General features: G+C 44.1%; 2 protein-coding genes across 4 annotated transcripts in view; one reads left to right on the top strand and one right to left on the bottom strand.

The window, feature by feature from the left end:
* The first annotated feature begins 658 nt into the window (after positions 1-658).
* LOC121549304 (gap junction alpha-10 protein-like) lies at positions 659-2,836 on the top strand. 2 transcript variants are annotated; one of them, XM_045210082.1, is made up of 3 exons: positions 659-761; positions 1,107-2,389; positions 2,511-2,836. In XM_045210082.1, exons 2-3 carry the CDS (start codon positions 1,259-1,261, stop codon positions 2,547-2,549), a joined length of 1,170 nt encoding a protein of 389 aa, XP_045066017.1. In that variant the 5' UTR covers positions 659-761; positions 1,107-1,258; the 3' UTR covers positions 2,550-2,836. The 2 variants fall into 2 exon arrangements, with proteins under 2 accessions (XP_045066017.1, XP_041717100.1); XM_041861166.1 differs by having other exon boundaries at positions 960-2,389.
* Positions 2,837-5,564: 2,728 nt separating this feature from the next.
* bach2b (BTB and CNC homology 1, basic leucine zipper transcription factor 2b) overlaps positions 5,565-21,673 on the bottom strand; it is a 129,203-nt gene continuing 113,094 nt past the window's right edge. For both annotated transcript variants that reach the window (XM_041860804.2, XM_041860803.2), the window contains exons 3-5: positions 19,833-21,416; positions 12,095-12,301; positions 5,565-11,065 (exon numbers count right to left, since the gene is read on the bottom strand). In XM_041860804.2, coding sequence (XP_041716738.1) covers positions 10,583-11,065; positions 12,095-12,301; positions 19,833-21,416 — 2,274 coding nt within the window. In that variant the 3' untranslated portion in view covers positions 5,565-10,582. The remainder of the gene's footprint in view (positions 11,066-12,094; positions 12,302-19,832; positions 21,417-21,673) is intronic.

Raw genomic sequence — 21,673 nt, 5'->3', positions numbered from 1 at the left:
CATGTAATTTGGGTGAACTATCCCTTTAATGGTGGCCATTGCAACCACACAGTACCATGCAATGTAAAATAAGTGTTTCATACATTCCATAGGAATTTATTTTTCTGTTTCTAACAACTGAAAATTATGAAATTGTTAACTCATTTTCAGGAGTCTAAACGGGCTACAAAATATAAATGGCAACAATGTGAATGTGTTGTTCTAATTGTGTCATCTGTTATGGTTTTCATTTATTTAATATAACTTTTGAGGAGGTCTGTTGGTTTGTTGCCAGACTAGTCCAATGCCTCAAGTAGCTCATCATGCAGTGAACTATGAGATGGGGCATGACTCATTGATAATTCTGTCTGGTCCAATAGATTGTTCATTTTGACTTGGCCAGTTAAAAACATTTAGTTAGCAGATTTAGATCATATACAAACATAATACCAACATATAGTAAAAATACAAATGATTTGGAAAGTAAAAATAGCATGCATTTGACCATGTTTTGACGTTCAGAGCCAGGCCATGAGCTGGTTGGCACTATTGGGAACGTTACATGTCCTGCTGCGGTAAAACAAGCCCCGGGCCATTGTCCAGTCGCTTGGTGGATCGATTCTCGCATTCTATGAGTCCTGCTTGCAACAGATTGGTGATACACTCACTATAGCGACGCTCAGATGGGTCGCCTATCTCTTCAATGGGTGGAAACAAAACTTTAATTCTACCAAATATTCAGGTATTTCTGAAGCAAGTGGAACACACAACCAAGTTGAAATGTAAGTTCTTTCTTACTCTTAAATCCTTTGATATTATTTTGCTATTTCATGCTTGAACAGTCTACATTTGAAAGAGGACAATTGCTTTGGAATCATGAAAAATATACACACTAAACTATGAAAAAATTGCTTATCCTGTGAGATATTTATGTAATACCATGGCCCAGTGGAAGTTTATTTATGTAAATCTTTTTATAGCATAAGGATATGTGACACAGAAGATGGGGGATTGGAACTTGTTGGGGAGTATCTTAGAAGAGGTACATATTCATTCAACCATCGTGGGAAAAATCTGGCTAACCATCCTTTTTATATTCCGGATGCTCGTTCTTGGTGTGGCAGCAGAGGATGTTTGGGATGATGAGCAGAGTGAGTTTGTGTGCAACACGGACCAGCCTGGGTGTAAGAACGTGTGCTATGACGATGCGTTCCCCATTTCTCTTATCCGATACTGGGTGTTACAAATCATTTTCGTGTCCTCTCCCTCTCTGGTATACATGGGACATGCACTGTACCGTTTGAGGGCCCTAGAAAAAGAGAGACACAGGAAAAAAGCTTTCCTGAAAACAGAGCTAGAGGGCGCTGAGCCCATTCATGAGGACAGACAGCGGATAGAGAGGGAGCTGAGGAAGCTGGAGGAACAGAAGAGAGTAAGGAAAGCTCCACTCAGGGGCTCCTTGCTTCGCACATATGTTTTCCATATCTTGACGAGGTCAGTGGTGGAGGTTGGCTTCATAGTGGGACAATATGTACTGTATGGCATTGGGCTGGACCCTTTGTACAAATGCGAGAGATTGCCTTGCCCGAACAGTGTGGATTGCTTTGTGTCCAGACCAACTGAGAAGAACATTTTCATGATCTTCATGCTCGTCATCGCTGGGGTTTCTTTGTTGTTGAATCTCCTTGAGATATTCCACTTGGGAGTTAAGAAAGTCAAACAAAGTCTGTATGGAAATAAAGGTAAAGATGATGAAAGCTTATTAGCTTTCAGGTCCAAGAAAAACTCCACGGTCCAGCAGGTGTGTGTCCTTACAAAGTCATCACCCCAAAAGATGATGCAGCTCACTCAGACGGCCTACACCATGGTCCCTGACAGCCAAGTGGATGCTGTCCCCTTGTACCGGCATTCAGTAGCTCCTCAAAACGATGGTGGTGGCATCAATGACTCAGAGAAGTACCCCAGACAGACTGAGCTCCAGTCCCTGCGACAGCTGGGGACCGTGGAGCGCCGCTACACTCTGGACCAGAGGAACCACTCATGCAGCAGTGATGATTCCAATGGGCCTAAAGGCTCAGGCCATCCCAGGCACGACGGAGCACAGCCACGACCTTCACTCATGGCCAGCCATATGGAGATACCAGCAGCCCTGCGGAACCAGCTACGCAAACAGAGCCGGGTCAGTACTCTGCAGGACTATAGTGACATGAGTGATTCACTTGACAGTGGTCACTATCCCACGGCAAGGAAGGCTAGTTTCATGTCCCGGGGACTCTCTCAGACCAACCTGGACAGTTCTTCTGATAGCCCGAACTCCGGGAGTGGGACGGACACAGAGGCCAAGCGTATCGCCCAAGGAGAGAGCCCACCTATGACCCCGCCTCCAGCCAGTGGACGAAGAATGTCAATGGTAAGTAGACCGATTATACAAATGGAGGATGTATTGTAGGATTCTCATAATGTATTTCTAAGGCTAAGATTCAGATTAAATAACTACTGACTAACTCATGTTGCATATTTCAATCTTTCAGAGCATGATTCTGGAGCTCTCTTCAATCATGAAAAAGTGAGAACTGGCTGAGGGACCAGAAGGATCTGGGGACCCTGATCATGAAGCCACACTCCCCTTCTAATTGCCTAATTGTATTCATAATAACATTTGTATTGTGGATGAGCAGTAAGCGCATTAATATAGTTACACTGAACAAAAATATAAACGCAACATGCAACAATTTCAAAGATTTGACTGATTTACAGTTCATATAAGGAAATCAGTCAGTTGATATAAATTCACTAGGCCTTAACCTAAGGATTTCACATGACTGGGAATACAGATATGCATCTGTTGGTCACAGAACTGGAACACGCTGTCGTACATGTCGATCCAGAGCATCCCAAACATGCTCAATGGGTGACATGTCTGGTGAGTATGCAGGCCATGGAAGAACTGGAACATTTTCAGCTTCCAGGAATTGTGTACAGATCCTTGCGACATGGGGCTGTGCATTATCATGCTGAAACATGAGGTGATGGCGGCGGATGAATGGCACAACAATGGACCTCAGGATCTCATCACGGTATCTCTGTGCATTCAAATTGCCATTAATAAAATGCAATTGTGTTCGTGATCCGTAGCTTATGCCTACCCATACCATAACCCCATCACCACCATGGGGCACTCTGTTCACAACGTTGACATCAGCAAACCGCTCGCCCACACGAAGCCGTACATGCTGTCTGCCATCTGCCCGGTACAGTTGAAACCCGGGATTCATCCGTGAAGAGCACACTTCTCCAGCGTGCGAGTGGTCATCGAAGGTGAGCATTTGCCCACTGAAGTCGGTTATGACACCGAACTGCAGTCAGGTCAAGACCCTGGTGAGGATGACTAGCACAAAGATGAGCTTCCCTGAAACGGTTTCATCAGCTGTCCAGGTGGCTGGTCTCAGATGGGTGAAGAAGCTGAATGTGGAGGTCCTGGGCTAGCGTGGTTACACGTGATATGCGGTTGTGAGGCCGGTTGGAAGTACTGCCAAATTCTCTAAAACGACGTTGGAGGCGGCTTAAGTGTAGATAAATGGACTGCATGCCAATTGCACGCTCCCTCGAAACATGAGACATCTGTGGCATTGGGTTGTGTGACAAAACTGCACATTTTAGAGTGGCCTTTTATTGTCCCCAGCACAAGGTGCACCTGTGTAATGATGCTGTTTAATCAGCTTCTTGATATGCCACACCTATCAGGTGGATGGATTATCTTGGTGGAGAAATGCTCACTAACAGGGATGTAAACAAATTTGTGCACAACATTTGAGACAAATAAGCTTTTTGTGCGTATGGAACATTTCTGGGATCTTTTATTTCAGGTCATGAAACATGGGACCAACACTTTACGTGTTGCGTTTATATATTTTTTCAGTGTATGTTTGCATGTGTAGTTCTAATTTCAAATTTTTGATATGTCAGAAATATCTGTGGCATCAAATGTAATTGCATTTGTGGAATTTAATATTTTTTGTAAAAGTGATATGACTGCAAGCTACTTGTAGTGACATTTTGCACACATTAAAATGACATTTGGCTCAAAGACAGCATTCTCATAAGATGACAATTCAACATTTGATTGATAATAAATGTAAAACATTGTAGGATATGATGATACACTCCACCATGCGCATCTTAAATCTCAAAATGTAAATATGTTTTTTTTTAAAGCACTATGATATTATTTATCATACAGAATTATGATACATTTGGAGATGGAAGTGCTCTTCAAATTCAACAAAATGTGAATATATTGATGAATATCTTGAAATGTTTTGTAAACCCTGCTATTGTTTATACAATATCTTCAACACTTGTCAACTTTCTTGATATCTTTGAGAAATGTATAACCTGTTTGCTTGTACACAATGTTTTTCTGGGATCTGATATATAACTATTAAAATGCAAACATGTATAGTCACATCCGAAATTATTGGCACCCTTGAAAAAGATGATCCAAAAATTATGTATAAAATAAATAATACAAATGCTGAGATATATTGTATGCTAAAGAACATTTGAAAATTATTTTATTTTATACTAATACAATTGCTCAGAGAACGATTAGTAAGACGAAAAAATCTAAAAAAGATAGGTGTCAAAATAACCCTGTTTTCAATACTTTGTGCACCCTCCCCTTGCAAGGATAACATCACTGAGCCTTTTTCTATAATGTTTTATGAGATTGAAAAACTAATTGGGAGGGATAATAGATCATTCCTCCATACAGAATTTTTCCCTGTTCAATTCAAACAACAGGTTTTCAATGGGGTTCAAGTCCGGAGACTGAGACTGAGATGTTGATTTTGTGGTGTGTTTGGGGTCATTGTCTTGCTGGAAGATCCACTTGCGGCCAAATTGCAGCGTCCTGGCAGAGGCAACTGGTACTTGGTAGAGATGATGCCGTTCACCTTAACAAGGGCCCCAGGGCCAGTGGAAGTAAAACAGCCCCATAACATCAAATATCCACCACCATATTTTACAGTAGGTATGGGGTATTTTCTGCATATGCATCCTTCTTTCGAGGCCAAACCCACCACTGGTGTGCGTGGCCAAAGAGCTCTATTTTCGTCTCATCTGACCATAGCACCCGATTCCAATCCAAGTGCCAATGCCATTTAGCAAACTTCAGGCGTTTACAAATGTTGGTTGCTCACAATACAGGCTTTTTTTTATGGCAACCATTCCAAATAGCCTTTTGGCATGGAGGTGGCATCTAATTTTAGATTTAGAGACTTGGTGACCCCAACATGCGACCAAGTTCTGTAATTCTCCAACTGTGGCTCTTGGACTTTTCTTTTCCTCCCGAATCATCTTCCTCACTGTGCAAGGGGACAAGAAACACTTGGGTCCTCTTCTTATGTGACTGTGTTACACCTTACTTCAAATCTGATATTCTTTTAATCAGATAATCCATATAATACCTCTGATTAATTTAAAATGACACTTTAAAAGTACAGATTATGATTTAGTAAAAGAATATGACAAAGTAAACAATATTTATTTGCATTTGCAGATATAAAAAAATGACAAAAATAATGTACATGATGTTTCTTTATTTCATAAACAGAAATGGTGTCTAGACAAAAATGTCATTTATATAACACTATCAATTTAAATGAATGAAAATGGGGTTTACACAATACCATATTTACAATGGTTATTAAGTCATTTTAATTCATTAGGGTTGTGTAGCATTTGAAAATGAACAAGGTAAGAACACTTAGTAGAGAATAAGCAAATAACAGCTATTTCAAATTGACAATATTAACACAAAACAGTCTTCTAGAAAAACGAGAGAGAAAAACTACTTTGTGACTACAAGCTTAAGAGTTATTACATAAAAAAATGATGCACCAAAATCTACTAATTCAATAATCCATATAATCTGTGTAAAAAGCATGTAAAAAAAACAAACACCTGATGCAGTTTGCTGATACAGTCATTGACCAATTATGAGAGGTATGAAGGATTTCACAGGTAGATAAGTGTGAGAAAGTCCGCACTGGTGGTGACTCAGAAATGGGGGGCGTAGGCCCCTGCATACACTTCACTTGAATGTGAACTATGGCCTCTGCAAGTTCTAAGGCAAAAATCGGAGGTGCACTTGTATCCATGTAACTCTGAAACATCCCCAGTTGAATGAAAAGACAAGTTGAGGAAACACATAGTTTTCTGTTTACAGATGTAAAAACACTAACCATCAGTCCAATTTTAACCTACCAATTTCTATATACATGGCAAATTGAATAAACACATCATGACATGTGACACATTTTTGTAAACATATTTTACTTTTCTTTTACTCCTAAAATGGTATCAGCCTGTGCATGTAATCAGGATACCAGTATACTGTATTATAAAGTTGAGCAATTTGTGAAAAAGGCTAGTTTTGTTAATCTTTTCAAAACAACAACCTTTGGAGTTGGAGAGACAGTGTTTTTTTTCAAGAGAAGCAGCACAGAAAAACTAAAACAAACAAAAGTTAAACTAAACCAGAAAATAATACAACACAAAAGCCTTTTAAAAAGATAATGCATTCAATGCACCTAGCTTTACAACAAATATCCACCAACTAATAACCAAAGCCAGTTAACAAATCAAATGACATGGCTTTTTTTGTTGTTGCGTGTTTGGCTTGTGAAAAGCTGCAGAGGTAAAAAAAACTTCAGGGAAATCCACCTAATAACTAAATGTATTACCAAAACATAATTCAATTATTCATATTTGTACTCCAATGTATTATGTACTCTCTGCAGCCTCTTGATTGGTTTGATCTGTATTGTGCCAAGCCTATTACACAGTATTTTCATTGGTAGAAATAAGCTTCGGGAATATAAAACCAGAGTTTAGAGCTATACTTTCAGACACTCAAAGCGAAGCCAAAAACATCAAAGCAAACAAAGAATAAAACAAAACCAACTAAAGTACAAAGGTCTGCTCCAGATTCAGAAATGGAGAAATAAAACACTTGGCACCCTGAGACGATATACAAGAGCAATGACTGGTCCTGGTTAAAGTCAACCAGACGAATCACTGTGTGATTGAGATGATGACACAACAAGCTTATTTCACCTGGAATGCTTGGGGTGACCGTAGAGGTGACCATGCTCTACTTTCAACCACTGGCCACCATAGTAACACCACACACAGCAAATCAGGCATGGAGTAGCTCTCTCAGGGCTAGAGGGCTAAGAGGTATAGGACTGGACTGTCAATTGACTGGATTAAAAACCCTTCATTACTTTGCATTACCTTCTAGCTGCATCCACCAACCAGCTTTTACATGAATCCAGGGGCTCTCTAGGTAGAGCAAAAACATTGATGAGGAATTGTTACGTACAGTAGCCTACACACCAGAAATATGCTATGCACTCATTGCTATCCAAAGAACATCAACAGTAATCATAATAGCATTATAAGGACATCTAAAAACGGATAGAGGGATATCTATTGGTATAGCTTTGATGAGGACAATATAAACTTGATGAATTTCAATACATTTTCCCAAAATGTGACATTTGTCAAAGCGTAGCCCAATGAGAGTGTGCTTTTCTGGTGGAACGTCATGCTTTTCACTTTTACTTCAAAAATGAGTAAGAAAAAGTACATATATTGGGTAGGAATTGCATATGGCTTGCACAAATGTCCACTTGAATCCATCTATCTTTAGTTTTCTATTTTGTACCTGATAATGGGGATGAATACTGTTCCACTTCAGTGATAGCATATGAATCAGAGCAAAGTGGAAAAAGAACCTCACAAACAACAATAACAACAGGCAATCACAACTGCTCTAGACTCAAGCCTTTAAGTAAGGATGCCATTAGACATGTATCATGTGTGTGTATGTATTCATATTTGTGGTTCTCTGTGTGTGACTGTATATGGGTCTAGCTACAACCTTAAGGAGACTTAGGTGAATGGTCAAATAGTCAGACTAGCATACACACTGCGAAACACAGAGCACTCTAATATCACAACAAGGTTTGATCTCAGTCAAGACTGATTGGAGAACTACACAACTGTGTCCAAGGGGGGGCAGCAGGGTAACGCGAAGGGGAATTTGCAGACTCGTCAATATACAGTATATCATCGCTCTTTCCAACAGACTGTATAGCTTTTCATCCTGAATGAAGTAAAAGTTATGAGTAAAGCTTTATATTCCAATTGAATTCACTCCTCTTCATATGTAATGGCTCTATTTCTAATATGCTGTATTTTCAAGCACATCTCTGACTGTTGAACAGATAAGAAAATGATTTCTGTATATGTACATTATAAATGTCAATACATTATAAATGTCAATATTGTTAATCAAAAGAAAGAGTAAATCATTTAGCTGAGGACTATCGTTAGAAGCAAACACAAGCTAGACTAACTAGGTAAAATATACAGGCGCATGCATTCACATCACAGAATATGATGTTTAAAAAAATTTACAATCAGGGCAAAAATGTTACTATATCATATGATTGTTACTCAATCAGTTTGATGATGACACATACACTGCTTTCACATGAACTGAAGTCTCAATTAGCTTTTTCAATTCTTAAGGAATTACAAATATAAGATGTGAACACTCTCAATATTATGTTAGCTTCCTTTTTGTTTATAAACCTGTTTACTGTAGTTTAAAAAAAAGGCATGTCTTCATAGAGATATTTATATCAATATTAACATATCAATAAGATGTTTTAATTTAAGTGCCAATTTAAGTGCTTCAGTATCAGACTTTTCAGGGTTTTGAATCTGACATAAACCCTCTATGAAGTGCTATTAGAACTAGTTATAACTGAGCATCTGGTGCTGGAAGGAAAGAGCCTGAATTGAGCCCAGATTCATTAGAGAAAGTATCCTTAGTAAATATACATATTTTGTGTATGTTTTTTTGTTACAGACAGAATAGCTATCCCTCAGCTTGAGAAGGTGTCTACTCACACATTCCTTGACAACATTGAAACATAACACTGAAGAAATTCAAAGGGTGAGAGTTTTCACCATCATACATATAGCATCTTTAAATACTGATAAGAAGAAATAAAGTTTCCTCAAAAACACAACAAGATGAAACTCTTTTTCACATTTAAAGAAGTGTCAAAGTTTGAATGGATGCGGCTTGAGCCACTGGTTAATAACATGCTTACACTGTCCTCGCCAGCAACATCCAATTTTCATGCAAGGGGCTCTAAAATGAATGTGTGTCTATGTGTGTGCGTGTTTGTGTGTGCGTGTTTGAGTGTGTGTGTCAAGCTGATTTCCTGAGTTTAAGAACACCCACCCTTATGGGGAATTTTCCTTTAGGCAGGAAACAGCAAAGCAAATATTTTCCCTTAACAAAAACCCCAGTGAAAAGAAACGTTTAAGCCTCTACTTGTACAATATTACTGTGACAGTCACCATGCTCCATACTATATACATTATACGTTCTGCCGAAGCAAGCACTTGAAAGTTACCATTACAACATCCACATACAATGGTATTGCTGATGTGTGGGAACCAGAGTTGGGGTCAATTTCAATTCCAGTCAATTCAAAAAGTAAACCAAATTCCAATTCCAATTTCCTCATTGAAAAGCCTTGAAGAGAATTGGAATTTCAGTGTACTTCCTGAATTGACTGGAATTGAAATGGAATTGACCCCAACCCTGGTGGGAACATAGCTATTTAACCACCTGTCAAATCACTCATTTTTCTCTTTCGTTTCAGTGCTGAGGAAGGCAAAGGAGGACTGTTTAGGTACTGTCTGCACACATTGTTTTTCTGTACAGAAAATGCAAATGAGTGAAGCAGAAGACATTTTTGCATATGAACATGTACAGTCTAACTGCTTCATAAATCTCTCATGTACAGAAGCTGTATTCTTATTTTCATGAATCATGTTGAACATTCAGAAGATTTCTTCCTGAGTTTGAATTGCTGTGACGAGGGCCACCGAGAGAGAGTGAGAGAATAAGAGAGAGAGATAGACAAATGTACAGAGAGCGAAAGTGAAATAGATTGATCGAAAATAGACAGAGTAGGAGAGAGAGTGAGAGAGACACAGAGAGAGAGAGAAAGGGAGAGCGAGAGAAATAGTGAGAGTGAGAAAGAGCGATATTGAGAAATAGCGAGAGAGACAGAGAGATAGAAGCTGTAGGTAGATTGAGAGACAAAGAGAGCTGCTGTTAGGTCCATTGAGGTTTGAGTTGAAGATGTGATCTTTGCCCATCCTTGTGAGTAGACTGTAATACATAGATAGAGAACAATGTTCCCACTGTGGAGATCACTGCCTGCCCGGTCACGGTGTAGCACCATTGTGAGAGGAGTTTTGTGTGAAGTTCCCACTCTGTCATGGTTGCAGAGAGGAGAATACCTGGAGAACAGTATTGCTGCTCTTAAGACAACTGTAGTGTCAACCTTTAAAAAGACAACCAAAAAGACATACAAACAAAAAATGTTTTCAGAGAACACTGGCCAAGGCTGACCATCTCAACAACCCAGAGAAAGGGGTTTGTCAGAAGAAAATAAAAAATACAAATTAAATAATAAAAAAACGCAGGTATAAAAACCACAGTTTACTATGTACAGTCCTTTCTCGGCTGTTCGTCAGTTGTACATTTATCAGTCATTTCCTGGCAGAAGTCTACCGTCACCGTCTGATTGGACTGTTCATTGAATGAGAGCCCCGCCTCCATGTATAACCTCGGCTCCTGCCCTTCCGCCTCATTGCCGCCTCCCCCCCCGTCAGCCTCATTCCCCATGGCCGAGTCAGGCTCGCTCTCTGAGGGCCCGGGGGACTTCAGGAAGCTGGGCTCCGGGGTGGCTGAGCCGGAGTGGGTGGTAAGGTCAATGCTGTTGGAGGCAGCATTGCTGGCAGTGTTGGTGGTGTTGGTGCCGGGCTTCAGAACAGGGCAGTAGTGGTTCAGGGACTGGACCTGCTCCGGGCTCAGCTGCACGTCCCTGCACACCTCCTGGGACAGACAGGAGAAGTTCTCCCACAGCTCGCCCATACACTCCTTCAGCTGGTTCCTCTCTGCCAGCAGCTTGTCCTTCTCGTTCACCTGGTGGACACAAAAGGAAATATTAGGGATGAGGACTAGTGTCATGAGCTGTGGTCTGACAAGGAGCAAAGAGACATGCAGTACATACTGTGATGCCCTTTGACACTGCAGCTGCACAGTCGATGTTCTATAAATGCTTCATACTACCTATAGCAGCAGAGTGACATGGATGCTTGCTACATGCCATTCACTTCTTCATATCAACATAAAAGAGTTCACATGGCCTAGCTATATTGTTTGCTCCCTAAGCTTATGTTAAATAATGCCGTTTCAATAGCAAGCATGCTGTTGATAAGGTTTGTGATGAGCGAGTATTTCCAGGATGCTGTGTGCACTGAGGTAACATGGGACGAGGTGGTGGAAAGCGGTTTGAGATGATGATGATGTTCTCATATCTAGGATGCTGCTGGGTGACATCAAGGGGAAGGCTGTCAGTCCACTGTGGAGTGTAAAGCACTAGTGTGTGTGTGTGTGTGTGTGTGTGGCTGACACACACAACACACCAAAGGCCTGCAGCTCCACCCCATCACGGAAAAAGCATAAGCATACTGGCTGCCTGTGAGAGACCGCCTGCCGCGATGCCATGGAAACGTGGGGGCGAGAAGGCAAGGTGGGAGACATACAGCCAGCACTCTACTGGGGATCCTCTACTTTAATATTCTTCCCCCTACACCAGCCTACACACACATTACTGTACTTTGACAGCTCGGCCAGCGTGAAAGTGCTGACAGTGTTGATATAATTAACATTACTCTATTCCAAGGTAATGCTTGTTGCACTGTCAACATGTTATCATTAGTAAGTCCAGGGAGAGAACGGTTCTATATAGACATCACATTGTTCTACTACTCTACAACCCAGTAGGTCCACACACTGTGTGCTGCAGTATTGTATGTGCCAGAGGAGGCTGGTGGGAGGAGCTATTTTCATTCCAGCCATTACAATAAGCCTGTCCTCCTATAGCTCCTCTCACCAGCCTCCTCTGGTGTGCACAGTATGTCTATGAGAGAGAATGACAGACATACTGACCAATTTTCTGATCTCACACTCCAGGTTCATGATGCAGTCAAGCTTCCTCTTGCGACAGCGCTGCGCTGCGATGCGGTTCTTACTCCGCCGCCGGACGTCATGGATGAACTCCAGCTGCTCTGAGGTCAGTTTGTGCATTTTTACCATCATTTGGAAGTCGTTCCGTGGAAGATTTGTGATTTGATCTACAGGGAAAGGAAGCTTTACCTGCAAATAAATAAATTACAAATTACTTTTCACATCTGACGTGATATAGCGTTCACTTTTGAATTGAATATGGAATGAACATGAATGTGAATGAACATTTTGATGAACCCCTCCCTACTGGTTAGACCTTATGTAAATGCAAAAAACGGACTGCCACATTCTACCACAAGATGGCGCAAGAGCACCGCCAGGACCAGAAATAGAGAATGTGACTTACATACATTCACATGTAAAGCACTCTCTCTCTCTCAACCTGAAATATTGAACATCATGTAACCTATTTTCGGGCAGAGGGGGACAATGTGATCCAAGAAATGAGTGTCTCTCCATCTGTCCCTGCTAGCTTGGAGAGGTGCCAGCGTGACGGATCGAGGAGGGACAGGCAGGGACTTGTGACCCAAATCAAATCAAATTTTATTTGCCACATGGGCCGAATACAACAGGTGTAGACATTACCGTGAAATGCTTACTTACAGCCCTTAACCCCCATCCATATTGGTGTCAGGTGATGTCTGGAGGGCATGATATGTAACATCTATACCAGGGGAAGGCAACTAGATTCAGCCGTGGGCCGTTTTTTGTCGGAGCGGATGGTGGGATGGGGAACGGAACTTATTATATTAATTTGTACACTGCAAATTGACCACAACTAAGCCCAAAAAGAGATTGTATTTGAAAATAACAATCATTTCATACGTTGAATTAGATTGAGACACGATCACGTCTCTTTTTTTATTTGTGTGAATTAAACAAATATTTTGCTGAATTCCTGGTGATTTTACAGTCTTTTTTGACCCAAAACACTACAAACTTTAGGAGGGAGGCAAAAATATATAATCTTACATGCCAGATCTATACTATCAACCTGCAATAGTCCACAGGGACTGCAGAACAAAACAAAGCCATACTTTCTTTGACACCTTCAGTCACATAGTGCAACACTCATCCGGAGAAAAATAATTGGCAATAAAATACAGATAATTGCAAAATCACAATACATTTCCCCCCTTATTATTTCCATGGATTTGCTGACAATATCCATGAGGGTGTGATTTTCCCTCACACAAAGCATCAATAGATCGCCTGATTCTTTCTGTTCCCTCAGGTGCTGACAAACCTTCTGATACCCACACACCCCAGCGGTATCTCACAGCACCAGGGAGCCGTAGCAGAGAAGTGAGGAGAGAAAGAAACAGAATGGCAGAGAGAGAGAGAGGAGGAATAACAAAGAGCCAGAGGAAGACAGCCAGAGAGCTTGCCAATATGAGATGAGCTGCTGCTCTCTTCCGCTCTGCTCTCTCTCTCTCCCCAAGGCTGCCTCTCTGGAGCACGTCAAGAACAAAGTCAAACGGCGAGGACGGATAGGAGGGAGGGAAGGGTGACGAGAAACGTTTCCCCGCTCTCTCTGTACCTGGCTGCTGAACCAGGGCCAGATGGAGACTCCTACAGCCCCTCGTGACTGCAAACTGAGCCCCACTAAAAACACCTGCAGTAGACTAGAGGACAATGGACTGGGCTGGAGCCTGGATACACTCACTCTAGTTACCACACACACACACACACCACAGTGAGCCGAGATATACGGCATCACCTAGGGTAAGTGCTGCACTTCAGGGGACAAAGCAAGGTGCCTATTCACGAGCGCATCGAAATCACTCTCTATTGAAGAGCAAATCTAGATATCAATTTATCCCAGAGAGAGCGGCTTGAATTTCCTCATTAGAAGCCCTCTGACCTCCGAGAGCCGTTGAGCCCATTTCTCATCTGGCTCCTCCGCTCGCTCGACATCTGCATGCAGACACATTCATAAATAATGGACAGAGCTTTTCAAGGCCACACTAGGCCCTGCAGGCTCCCTCCCACTACTAGCCAGGGCATGACAGTAGCTACAGAGAGAAGGGAGAAAGAGAGGGAGGGTGATGGAACACATCCACACCCTGCCTGCTCTGTGGGATCTAAACGAACAGAAGATGACTCTGCCGGCCCCTTTGAGCGCCATATAGAGGTCTTTGGAGTGACCATACAGATGTACTGATGGGGGGCTCTTTCCCCGAGACAGGCTAGGGGAGGGAGGAGACATACAGCCACCTCTCCACAGCGAGCGACCTTGTGAGGTTCTTTTATTCTTTCTTCCCGGCAGTGGCGTGCGGCGCAGTGCGGGAGGGACGTCTAGGCTATATTTAGTGGCTCCACCAGGAGAATCAGTCCAGTAACAAGGCTGGGATGACAGAGCGCAGCTCTGACGGCAGTCATAAATTCAGACCCAATGTGTTCTGGATTCTCATTGCCTTTCTTTTTCCCCCCTTCCTCTCCTCTTTCCCCTCTATTCCCCCCAGACTCACTCTTTCTCTGGGTCACTATGCTGCAAATAGGTCCAGAGTGAAAAGTAGGGCTCATCTGTTACCCGGGCAGCACTGGGTGTGCAGTGCCTCTTTACCCTACTTTCCTCCCCCCTCAGACACACAGAGAGAGGCTGGGCATCTGGCTGCCTGCAGGTCCAGACTTGGGCCGACCCATAAGAGTCAGATGGTGGGGCGGCCCGACGATGACGGATAACGCCTGGGTTCAGTGGGTTCTGTACAGCCTGACTGCCAGTCCTCATCTGTAGGGTTGGTGACCCACGTTGAACCCTGGGAGTGAGTTTAACACTGCAGTGTACTGTGCAAGAGAGAGGCATGCAACGCCAGCTACTACTGTGTTCCTTCCTAACTATTGACACAAGCCCTGGGGCAATACATACAGATGTAGGATCTTAATTTGATCACTCTTTTGTTGCTGAGAATTTTCCTACACAGCAGGAAATGCTAACTTGTAGTGTATTCAAGGGTTAAAACGGCTTCTAAAGTTTGTAATTTCCTCTTTAAAATGTCAGACTTGATTTGCCTTAATGAAAAATGTATCAATCCCTACAAAAAATTTCCATTAATTATAATCCACATAATAATCCACATTTCCTGTTGCTGCAGGATAAATGTTCTGCTGTAGCAAACTGGCTCAAATTAAGATCCTACATCTATACTTCCAATGTTCAGAACAATTTTCTCTGAAAGGTGAAGCAATTGACTAAAATGGCCACAAACTGTGACTTGTTCTTCAGGTCTAACCGTCTCCCACTAGTTACTCCTGATTTCTATAGTGCTGCTATTGTGACTGTGGCTCTGTCTCTGCATCAAAAAGAGACCTTTATCTGGTAAGTACGATCAACATAAATGTGAACACTAGCGTCTTTCTATGTTGATTATATACTATATGCTCCCAGTTCCACAGCGATTAACCCTGCAATAAATCACATGTTGGTTTATAATGTGATTACAGAGCATTTTGCATCCTATGGAGATCTGGGAGAAGATAATGTTTTTACAGAGCCCCGTTTAGTATCGTATTGCTTTTTCTACCGTAAACAAACGCTGTTGCCGGAACCCCCTCTGGGAGATGAGTTAGAGAGGCTCTGTGGTAAAGAGATGGACTGTGTCTCTGTGGGTACTGCTACTGCAGGATGCCAGGTCACAGGGGATGGCAGGCAAAGTGGCAGCGCCCCAGCTGGCTTTAAAGCTGACACAGAGCCTGTTGGATATCAGCTGCCAGCCCCAGCATCCGACCCTCCCCTATTGGGCACAACAACAGCCTGACTCTGTCTGCACACAAGACAAATAACAAAACCTACAAAAGCTTGCTTAGTCACCTCAAAGGACAAATAAAAGTAATTTCAATGGACAAATAAATCTACTCTCACTCACTGTCACCGCTTATTCCCATAATGAGCCATACATAACACACTTAGGACTTTATCACATACAGCAGGCATAAGGCAAAAGGCTGCACCAAATCAGTATAATGTGGTTTACACTGTATGCCAAAATGATTTTGACTGTAGGCTATAATAGTAATAACAGAAGTGATATTTAGGTTTGTGCACTTCCTGTGTCACACATTCATTCAGGGGTTAACGTTTGGTGGTGGGCGAGATAGGAAACATTGTGCTGCTAATATATCAAGACTACTTCCATATCACTCTCACCCCACTCTCAGATCAATATTTGCTGCATACTGTGACCAGACAATATGTTAGATTGAGCTTAACGCCTACACAGGGAGAGAGAGAGAGAGTGCGAGAGCGAGCGAGAGAAAGAGAGAGGGAGAGAAAGAGAGAGAGAGAGAGAAAGAGAGAGAGAGAGAAAGAGAGAGAAAAAGGTCTCAGATCTTTAATTCTCCTTTATCACTGTGAATCCCATCGCCTTTATCACTGTGAATTCCATCTCCTTTGTCACTGTGATTTCCATCTCCTTTATCAATGTGAATTCCATCTCTGTTTCCTCCTCTGTGGGTGTATCGTGCAAAAACATTGGCTGGTGGTGGTGTACTGGGTCCGTATTCACAAAGTGTGCTGATCTAGGATCAGCTCCCCCTTCTCCACATAATTGTATTCATTATGATCTGAAAAGGCAAAACTGATCCTCGATCAGCACTTACCACTCCATGTTACAGAGGGGCCTCTACTGACCCTATTGACTGATTCACTAGGTAGCATATTGTCCAGCTGGGAAGCAGTAGAAATACAGCTAATATGTAAAATTGAGGCAATTAAAAAGTTACCCCAGAGTAGTGTAGTGTCTGCTACGTGTGAAGGTGTTGCTAATGTGGCTACCAGATGTGGGCTCGTATGCAACACCCCCTAACCTCAGTACTGGGAGCAGCCAGGAGACCTTGTTTGACTCGGACTACCTTGAATGACTATTGCCTCCCTCTGCCAGACTAGCCTCCAGTTTAACAACTTCCTTCCCCGTCAGAATTAATTGTTCCCAGCGCTGGGGCTGCAGATATTTTCAACAGCAGCAGCGTAGGGCGCTTGCCTGGCTTGCTCTCCCTGAGTGGGGCCCGGTCTGCCTATCATTTGCTCTGCAAACACACAGAGGGAGAGGCATGGCAGAGCCCTCCCTGGACGCTAGCTGTGTTTGTTTGTACAGCCGACTCACTGGGGTGAATAAGGAAAAGAGGGCCCCAGGAAGCATGAGGTGGCAGTTTTGTTGCCAGATAAAGCTGAAGGCCCCACACTGAGGCTCCTTATGTAAATGCTCTCCTACGCCCCCATCCATAAGAACATGTAATAAACCAAACAGCACTACTGAGAGTGTTTCTTACACACACAGCAGCATCTGAGACCAAGCACAGACAGCCAGCCTCATTCATAATACATATTATCAGCAGCAGGCAGATATAACTCCATGCGGGTCAATAGAGGTCTGACCAGGGGAGAACGACTGCCCCCTCTCATTGAAGCCAGAGAAATTCATGGCCGACCATGGCACTGCAGGCATTGTTAGCAGAAAACAGGATCCCCATTATAGTGAATGGAAACATGACAAACTTCGTGGTCAATCTTTGTGTCAAAAATAATACAAATGAAGACAATCATGGTACCAATAATCGCTTCTAATACACCAGATGTCTGTCCTTGAACCAATCATTTTTTAATTGCACAAATAATAAATTATAAGGATGCTAATGGCAGCCTGCAGTACCCCAGGCGGCCTTCAACTTGAGTTACTCAATGAGAGGGGGCAGCACTGAACTAGCCTGCAACGTCACTTCCTGGAGTAGCTCAAACTGCGCATGTTATGTCTCCATGAGACGCCATCTTAACCGACTTAATTTGGCTTCAATGCGCTATTGAATCTTCACATAGGAATGAATGGTGTCACGTGATCAGTGGCTTTGTCCATTCATATATACAGTCATTGGATCTGACAGTGGATTTTGTGCGCTGCTAATCGACTGCCTACAATAGAGTGTAGTGTGTGTCCATACGCTCTTTGACTCATACAAGATAACAAAGGGAACTGGAAATGTCTGAAGAGTCATTTTGGGGCTGCTTTATTCTTCCTCGACAGCTCTAACGCTGTAAATTACAATTGTCTATAGTAGAGCACTCAACAGTCCTTCAAACGGCCCATAAATCACTGGGTGTGGGTGCCACTAAGGTAATAATTACACATTACTGCTAGGGCTGTTAATCTTGCCGCTCTCTGTTTGTGCACAGAAGAAGTGACTGACTGGATTCTTTACACAGTCACAGGCTCAATCCTGTCATGTGGCTTCAACGTCGGCGAAACAGGGACTAGGCTCTGTGAATCTGATCGCCATGGCAACACACCAGTTTCTCTCCTCCCTCTCTTTCCCTCTCTCTCGGCTCCCTGCGCACTTCAAGGTCTCAGGCTGAGAAGCGGCAAGCCTTTATCTTCCAGGCAAAGAGAAAGCACGTCTGCCTACAACAAAAGCAAATGCTACTGATGCAATCGTTTCAAGACGAAATTAAAGAAGCATCAGAGACATTCTGTATGAATAAATAAAAATCATTTAAAATGTCCCTTTGATGGAACAAAACAGCTTTCATCCTGATTATAATTGTCCACTTGACTAGGCTGTATTATATTTATCCTTAGTGATCTCACAGTAAATAACAACAACATCAACAACAACAACAGGGCTGTTCTGCAGTCAGCCTGGAGGACGTCGGTTGTCTGGCCAGATGGATTAGGGGATGATTAGGGGATTGGCCATCCATCCTTGTCAGAAGCACGCCAGGCGCTGCAGGATGCAGTCTCATCATGACACAACGCGGAGCAGCCCCTCCTCCATCAAACCACGTGCACTGTACAGCTACATCCTTTTTCATTACACTGCTATTGTCATATGACTATCACAAACATAGTGTATATGCCCTATAGGTGTGCATAACCCAACATAGTCTACCTTCAAATAGTGTAGGCGTATATCTGTCACATACACTATAAGCTATATTTGTATATACATGTCATACAACAAAGGCTACCTTCACCTTCAAGTAGTGTAGGTATATTGGTGATACAGTATTCATGTCAATGCCCAGCGAAGTGTCTCGACAATTAGCAGATGCAGATTGTGTGGAATTGGATTAGAGATGTCAGGCTTGTGAAGGGATAATATCAGCTATTTAGCCTGTGACAGCTAGGGGGGCATAGATAAAGCTACAAGAGAAAGCCTTCAGACCCTGGCCTTAGAGAGAACCCTGACTCCTCGCCAGCTCCCCCATCTACATCTCAGTCTATTAGCCCTTCTACACACACCAGCGCTTCCCTGTCCATAGGATCAACCAATCACAGCCCTCGACACAACAACCACCTCCTCGGGAGTGTGTGTGTGTGTGTGTGTGTGTGTGTGTGTGTGTGTGGGCTCAGATTGTTCTAGCGAGCGCATTTGGTTTGGACCCTCGCTCCTATTCAGACTCATTACACAGATCTCAAACAGTGCGTAAAGCCGATTAATATTATCAAAGCACATCTGTGCCCCTGTTCTATTCACGGTGGTGTTGCTGTAAATCTTTTAGTGAAATAATACTCCCGCTTCAATTACATGATGATCTAATGACTGTAAATGCAGACCTGGAGAGCTAGGTCACTCTGAGATGATGATTAGTCCCCAAGGTGGGACTGGGTGTACGAGGGATTGTGTTCGACATGAGAGAAGACAGTGTGATAGTGTTCAATTCACTCACCTCTGGCCCTTGCTCGGCTCGACACAACTCGCTGTCACCCTCAGAGAAGGATCCCGACTCGTCGCTGGAGTTCGTGCCGTACGACTGCTCGCACTTGATCTTGGGGCGCACCTGGTTGAAGAGGGCATCTCCCCCCATCACGCTCTGGTCCTGCTGGTCGGCGGCGAGGCGGAGCGCCACGTTGGAACACGGCGAGGAGGAAAACTCAAACTGGGGCAGGCTGCAGGGGGAGCCGCCGCTCCCATCCTCCGCGTAAGAGTAGGAGGAGCAGGAGCTGGAGGTCCGCGTGCGGGTCTCGGAGGGCGGTGAGCGCGTACACACCTTGATTGGCACTGGGCAGCTGGTGTTGGGCCGCAGGCGGCAGAGGAGCGGCGGGGACTCTGTGGTGGTGGAAGCGAGGGAGGGGGCGCTGCTGGGAGAGTAGGTCTCGGAGGTGGGGAGGGACTGGCTGGCACCATCCCACAGACTCTTTGGCGTGTGCTCTGAGAGCTCCATCTCCAAAGAGTTACCACCGTTGCAGGAATGCGCCGGGGTGCCCAGACGGTCGCAGGCCCCTGAGGAGGAAAAAATGACACTGCGGCGGTCCAGCTCCACTTCCTGTTTGCAAACGCCGTCGCAGGAGGCAGACTTCAGCGACGACAGCCTCGGAGGGAAGCCGTCCACTTCCTTTGGGGATGTAACAGACAGGCCCAGCTCCCCTGCAGTGAAAGGCCTGAAATCTTTTGTTTTGTGATCTCCCTGAGTGGTTTCTTTGTCTTGGGGGCAGATGCTGGCGAGTCTGTTGGCGAATAGCTGTTGCGATGCGTTGGGCAGACCTGGCAGGTCCGTTCCTTTCTTGAAGAAGGCGCGGAGGCAGGTAGGGGACTTGCTCCGCTTGACGGAAGAGGGGGATACCACTGGGACACTGTCCAATTCCATGGCTGTCACATCATCCTTGTCCTGGCCGTCCTGCTCATCCCCCGACAGGTACAGCGAGATTACCTCTTCCTCTGCCCGCGGCTCCACTTTGATTTGGGCCACCGGCGGCCTGCTCTGGTCCCGGACCGCCCCGTCGCTGATGCCAACGCTGGTCTCCTTAAATAATAATGTGCTTGGAAAACCTGAGGTACTTGTATGTGAGGAGGTGTTGTTATTGTGGTTGTTGCAGGCCCACTGGTACTTCCTGTATTTGGGGCAGCGGGGGAGGTCCGACGCTCCGTGCCTGTCGAAGTCCAGCCGTCCGTCTGCGAAGTCGCTGGGCACCGCCATGGCTAGCTGGTCCGCGTCCGGTGCTTGCTGCAAGGAGGCCAAAGCTTCAGCGCGCCGCCGGGCCCGGGGGGAGGTGACCTTTGTTGTCGTCTCAGACTGCATGCTCTCATCCTCGGTCTCGTGGTTGCCCTCGGCCGGCGCCACCTTGTGGCACAGCAGCAGGCCGTCCTCCTCGCTGCGGAGCTGGGCCTCCAGGAAGCGAAAGCACGAGTCCTCCAGGTTGTGCATGCGCAGGAATTCGGCACAGCGGATGACCTCCTGGATGTTTTCTCTGCTGAGTAACAGCTTAGCAGTGTAGGCAAACTGCAACAATGGAGCGAATCCCCTGGCAGTGACCTGCGAAAAAACAGGGAAATTGCCAGCATTACCATCAGCACTGCCATTGTTCCAAGCCCTTGGAGTGTGGTGAGACAACCCGACAGCTCTAATGACCATAAACAAACACTTTAAAGTACCAGTTAATCTTTTATCGGGTCAGCACCGAACATTCTATACAGCCTAGTAAATAAAACCCAGTGGTGCTGGGCTGGCTGGCTGGCTGGTTGTGTCCCACACCCATTTTCATTACAATAACCCTTGTGACATACTGACAT

The sequence above is a fragment of the Coregonus clupeaformis genome, chromosome 33, assembly GCF_020615455.1.
Source record: "Coregonus clupeaformis isolate EN_2021a chromosome 33, ASM2061545v1, whole genome shotgun sequence".
Classification (NCBI taxonomy): domain Eukaryota; kingdom Metazoa; phylum Chordata; class Actinopteri; order Salmoniformes; family Salmonidae; genus Coregonus; species Coregonus clupeaformis.
This window is presented reverse-complemented; position numbering and strand designations above follow the sequence as displayed.

Excerpts from the sequence above, each read along its gene's own strand:
- LOC121549304 (XM_041861166.1), top strand. The coding sequence starts at position 983 with ATGGGGGATTGGAACTTGTTGGGGAGTATCTTAGAAGAGGTACATATT. Across the intron at positions 2,390-2,510 it reads GTGGACGAAGAATGTCAATG|AGCATGATTCTGGAGCTCTC; the intron begins GTAAGTAGACCG and ends TCAATCTTTCAG.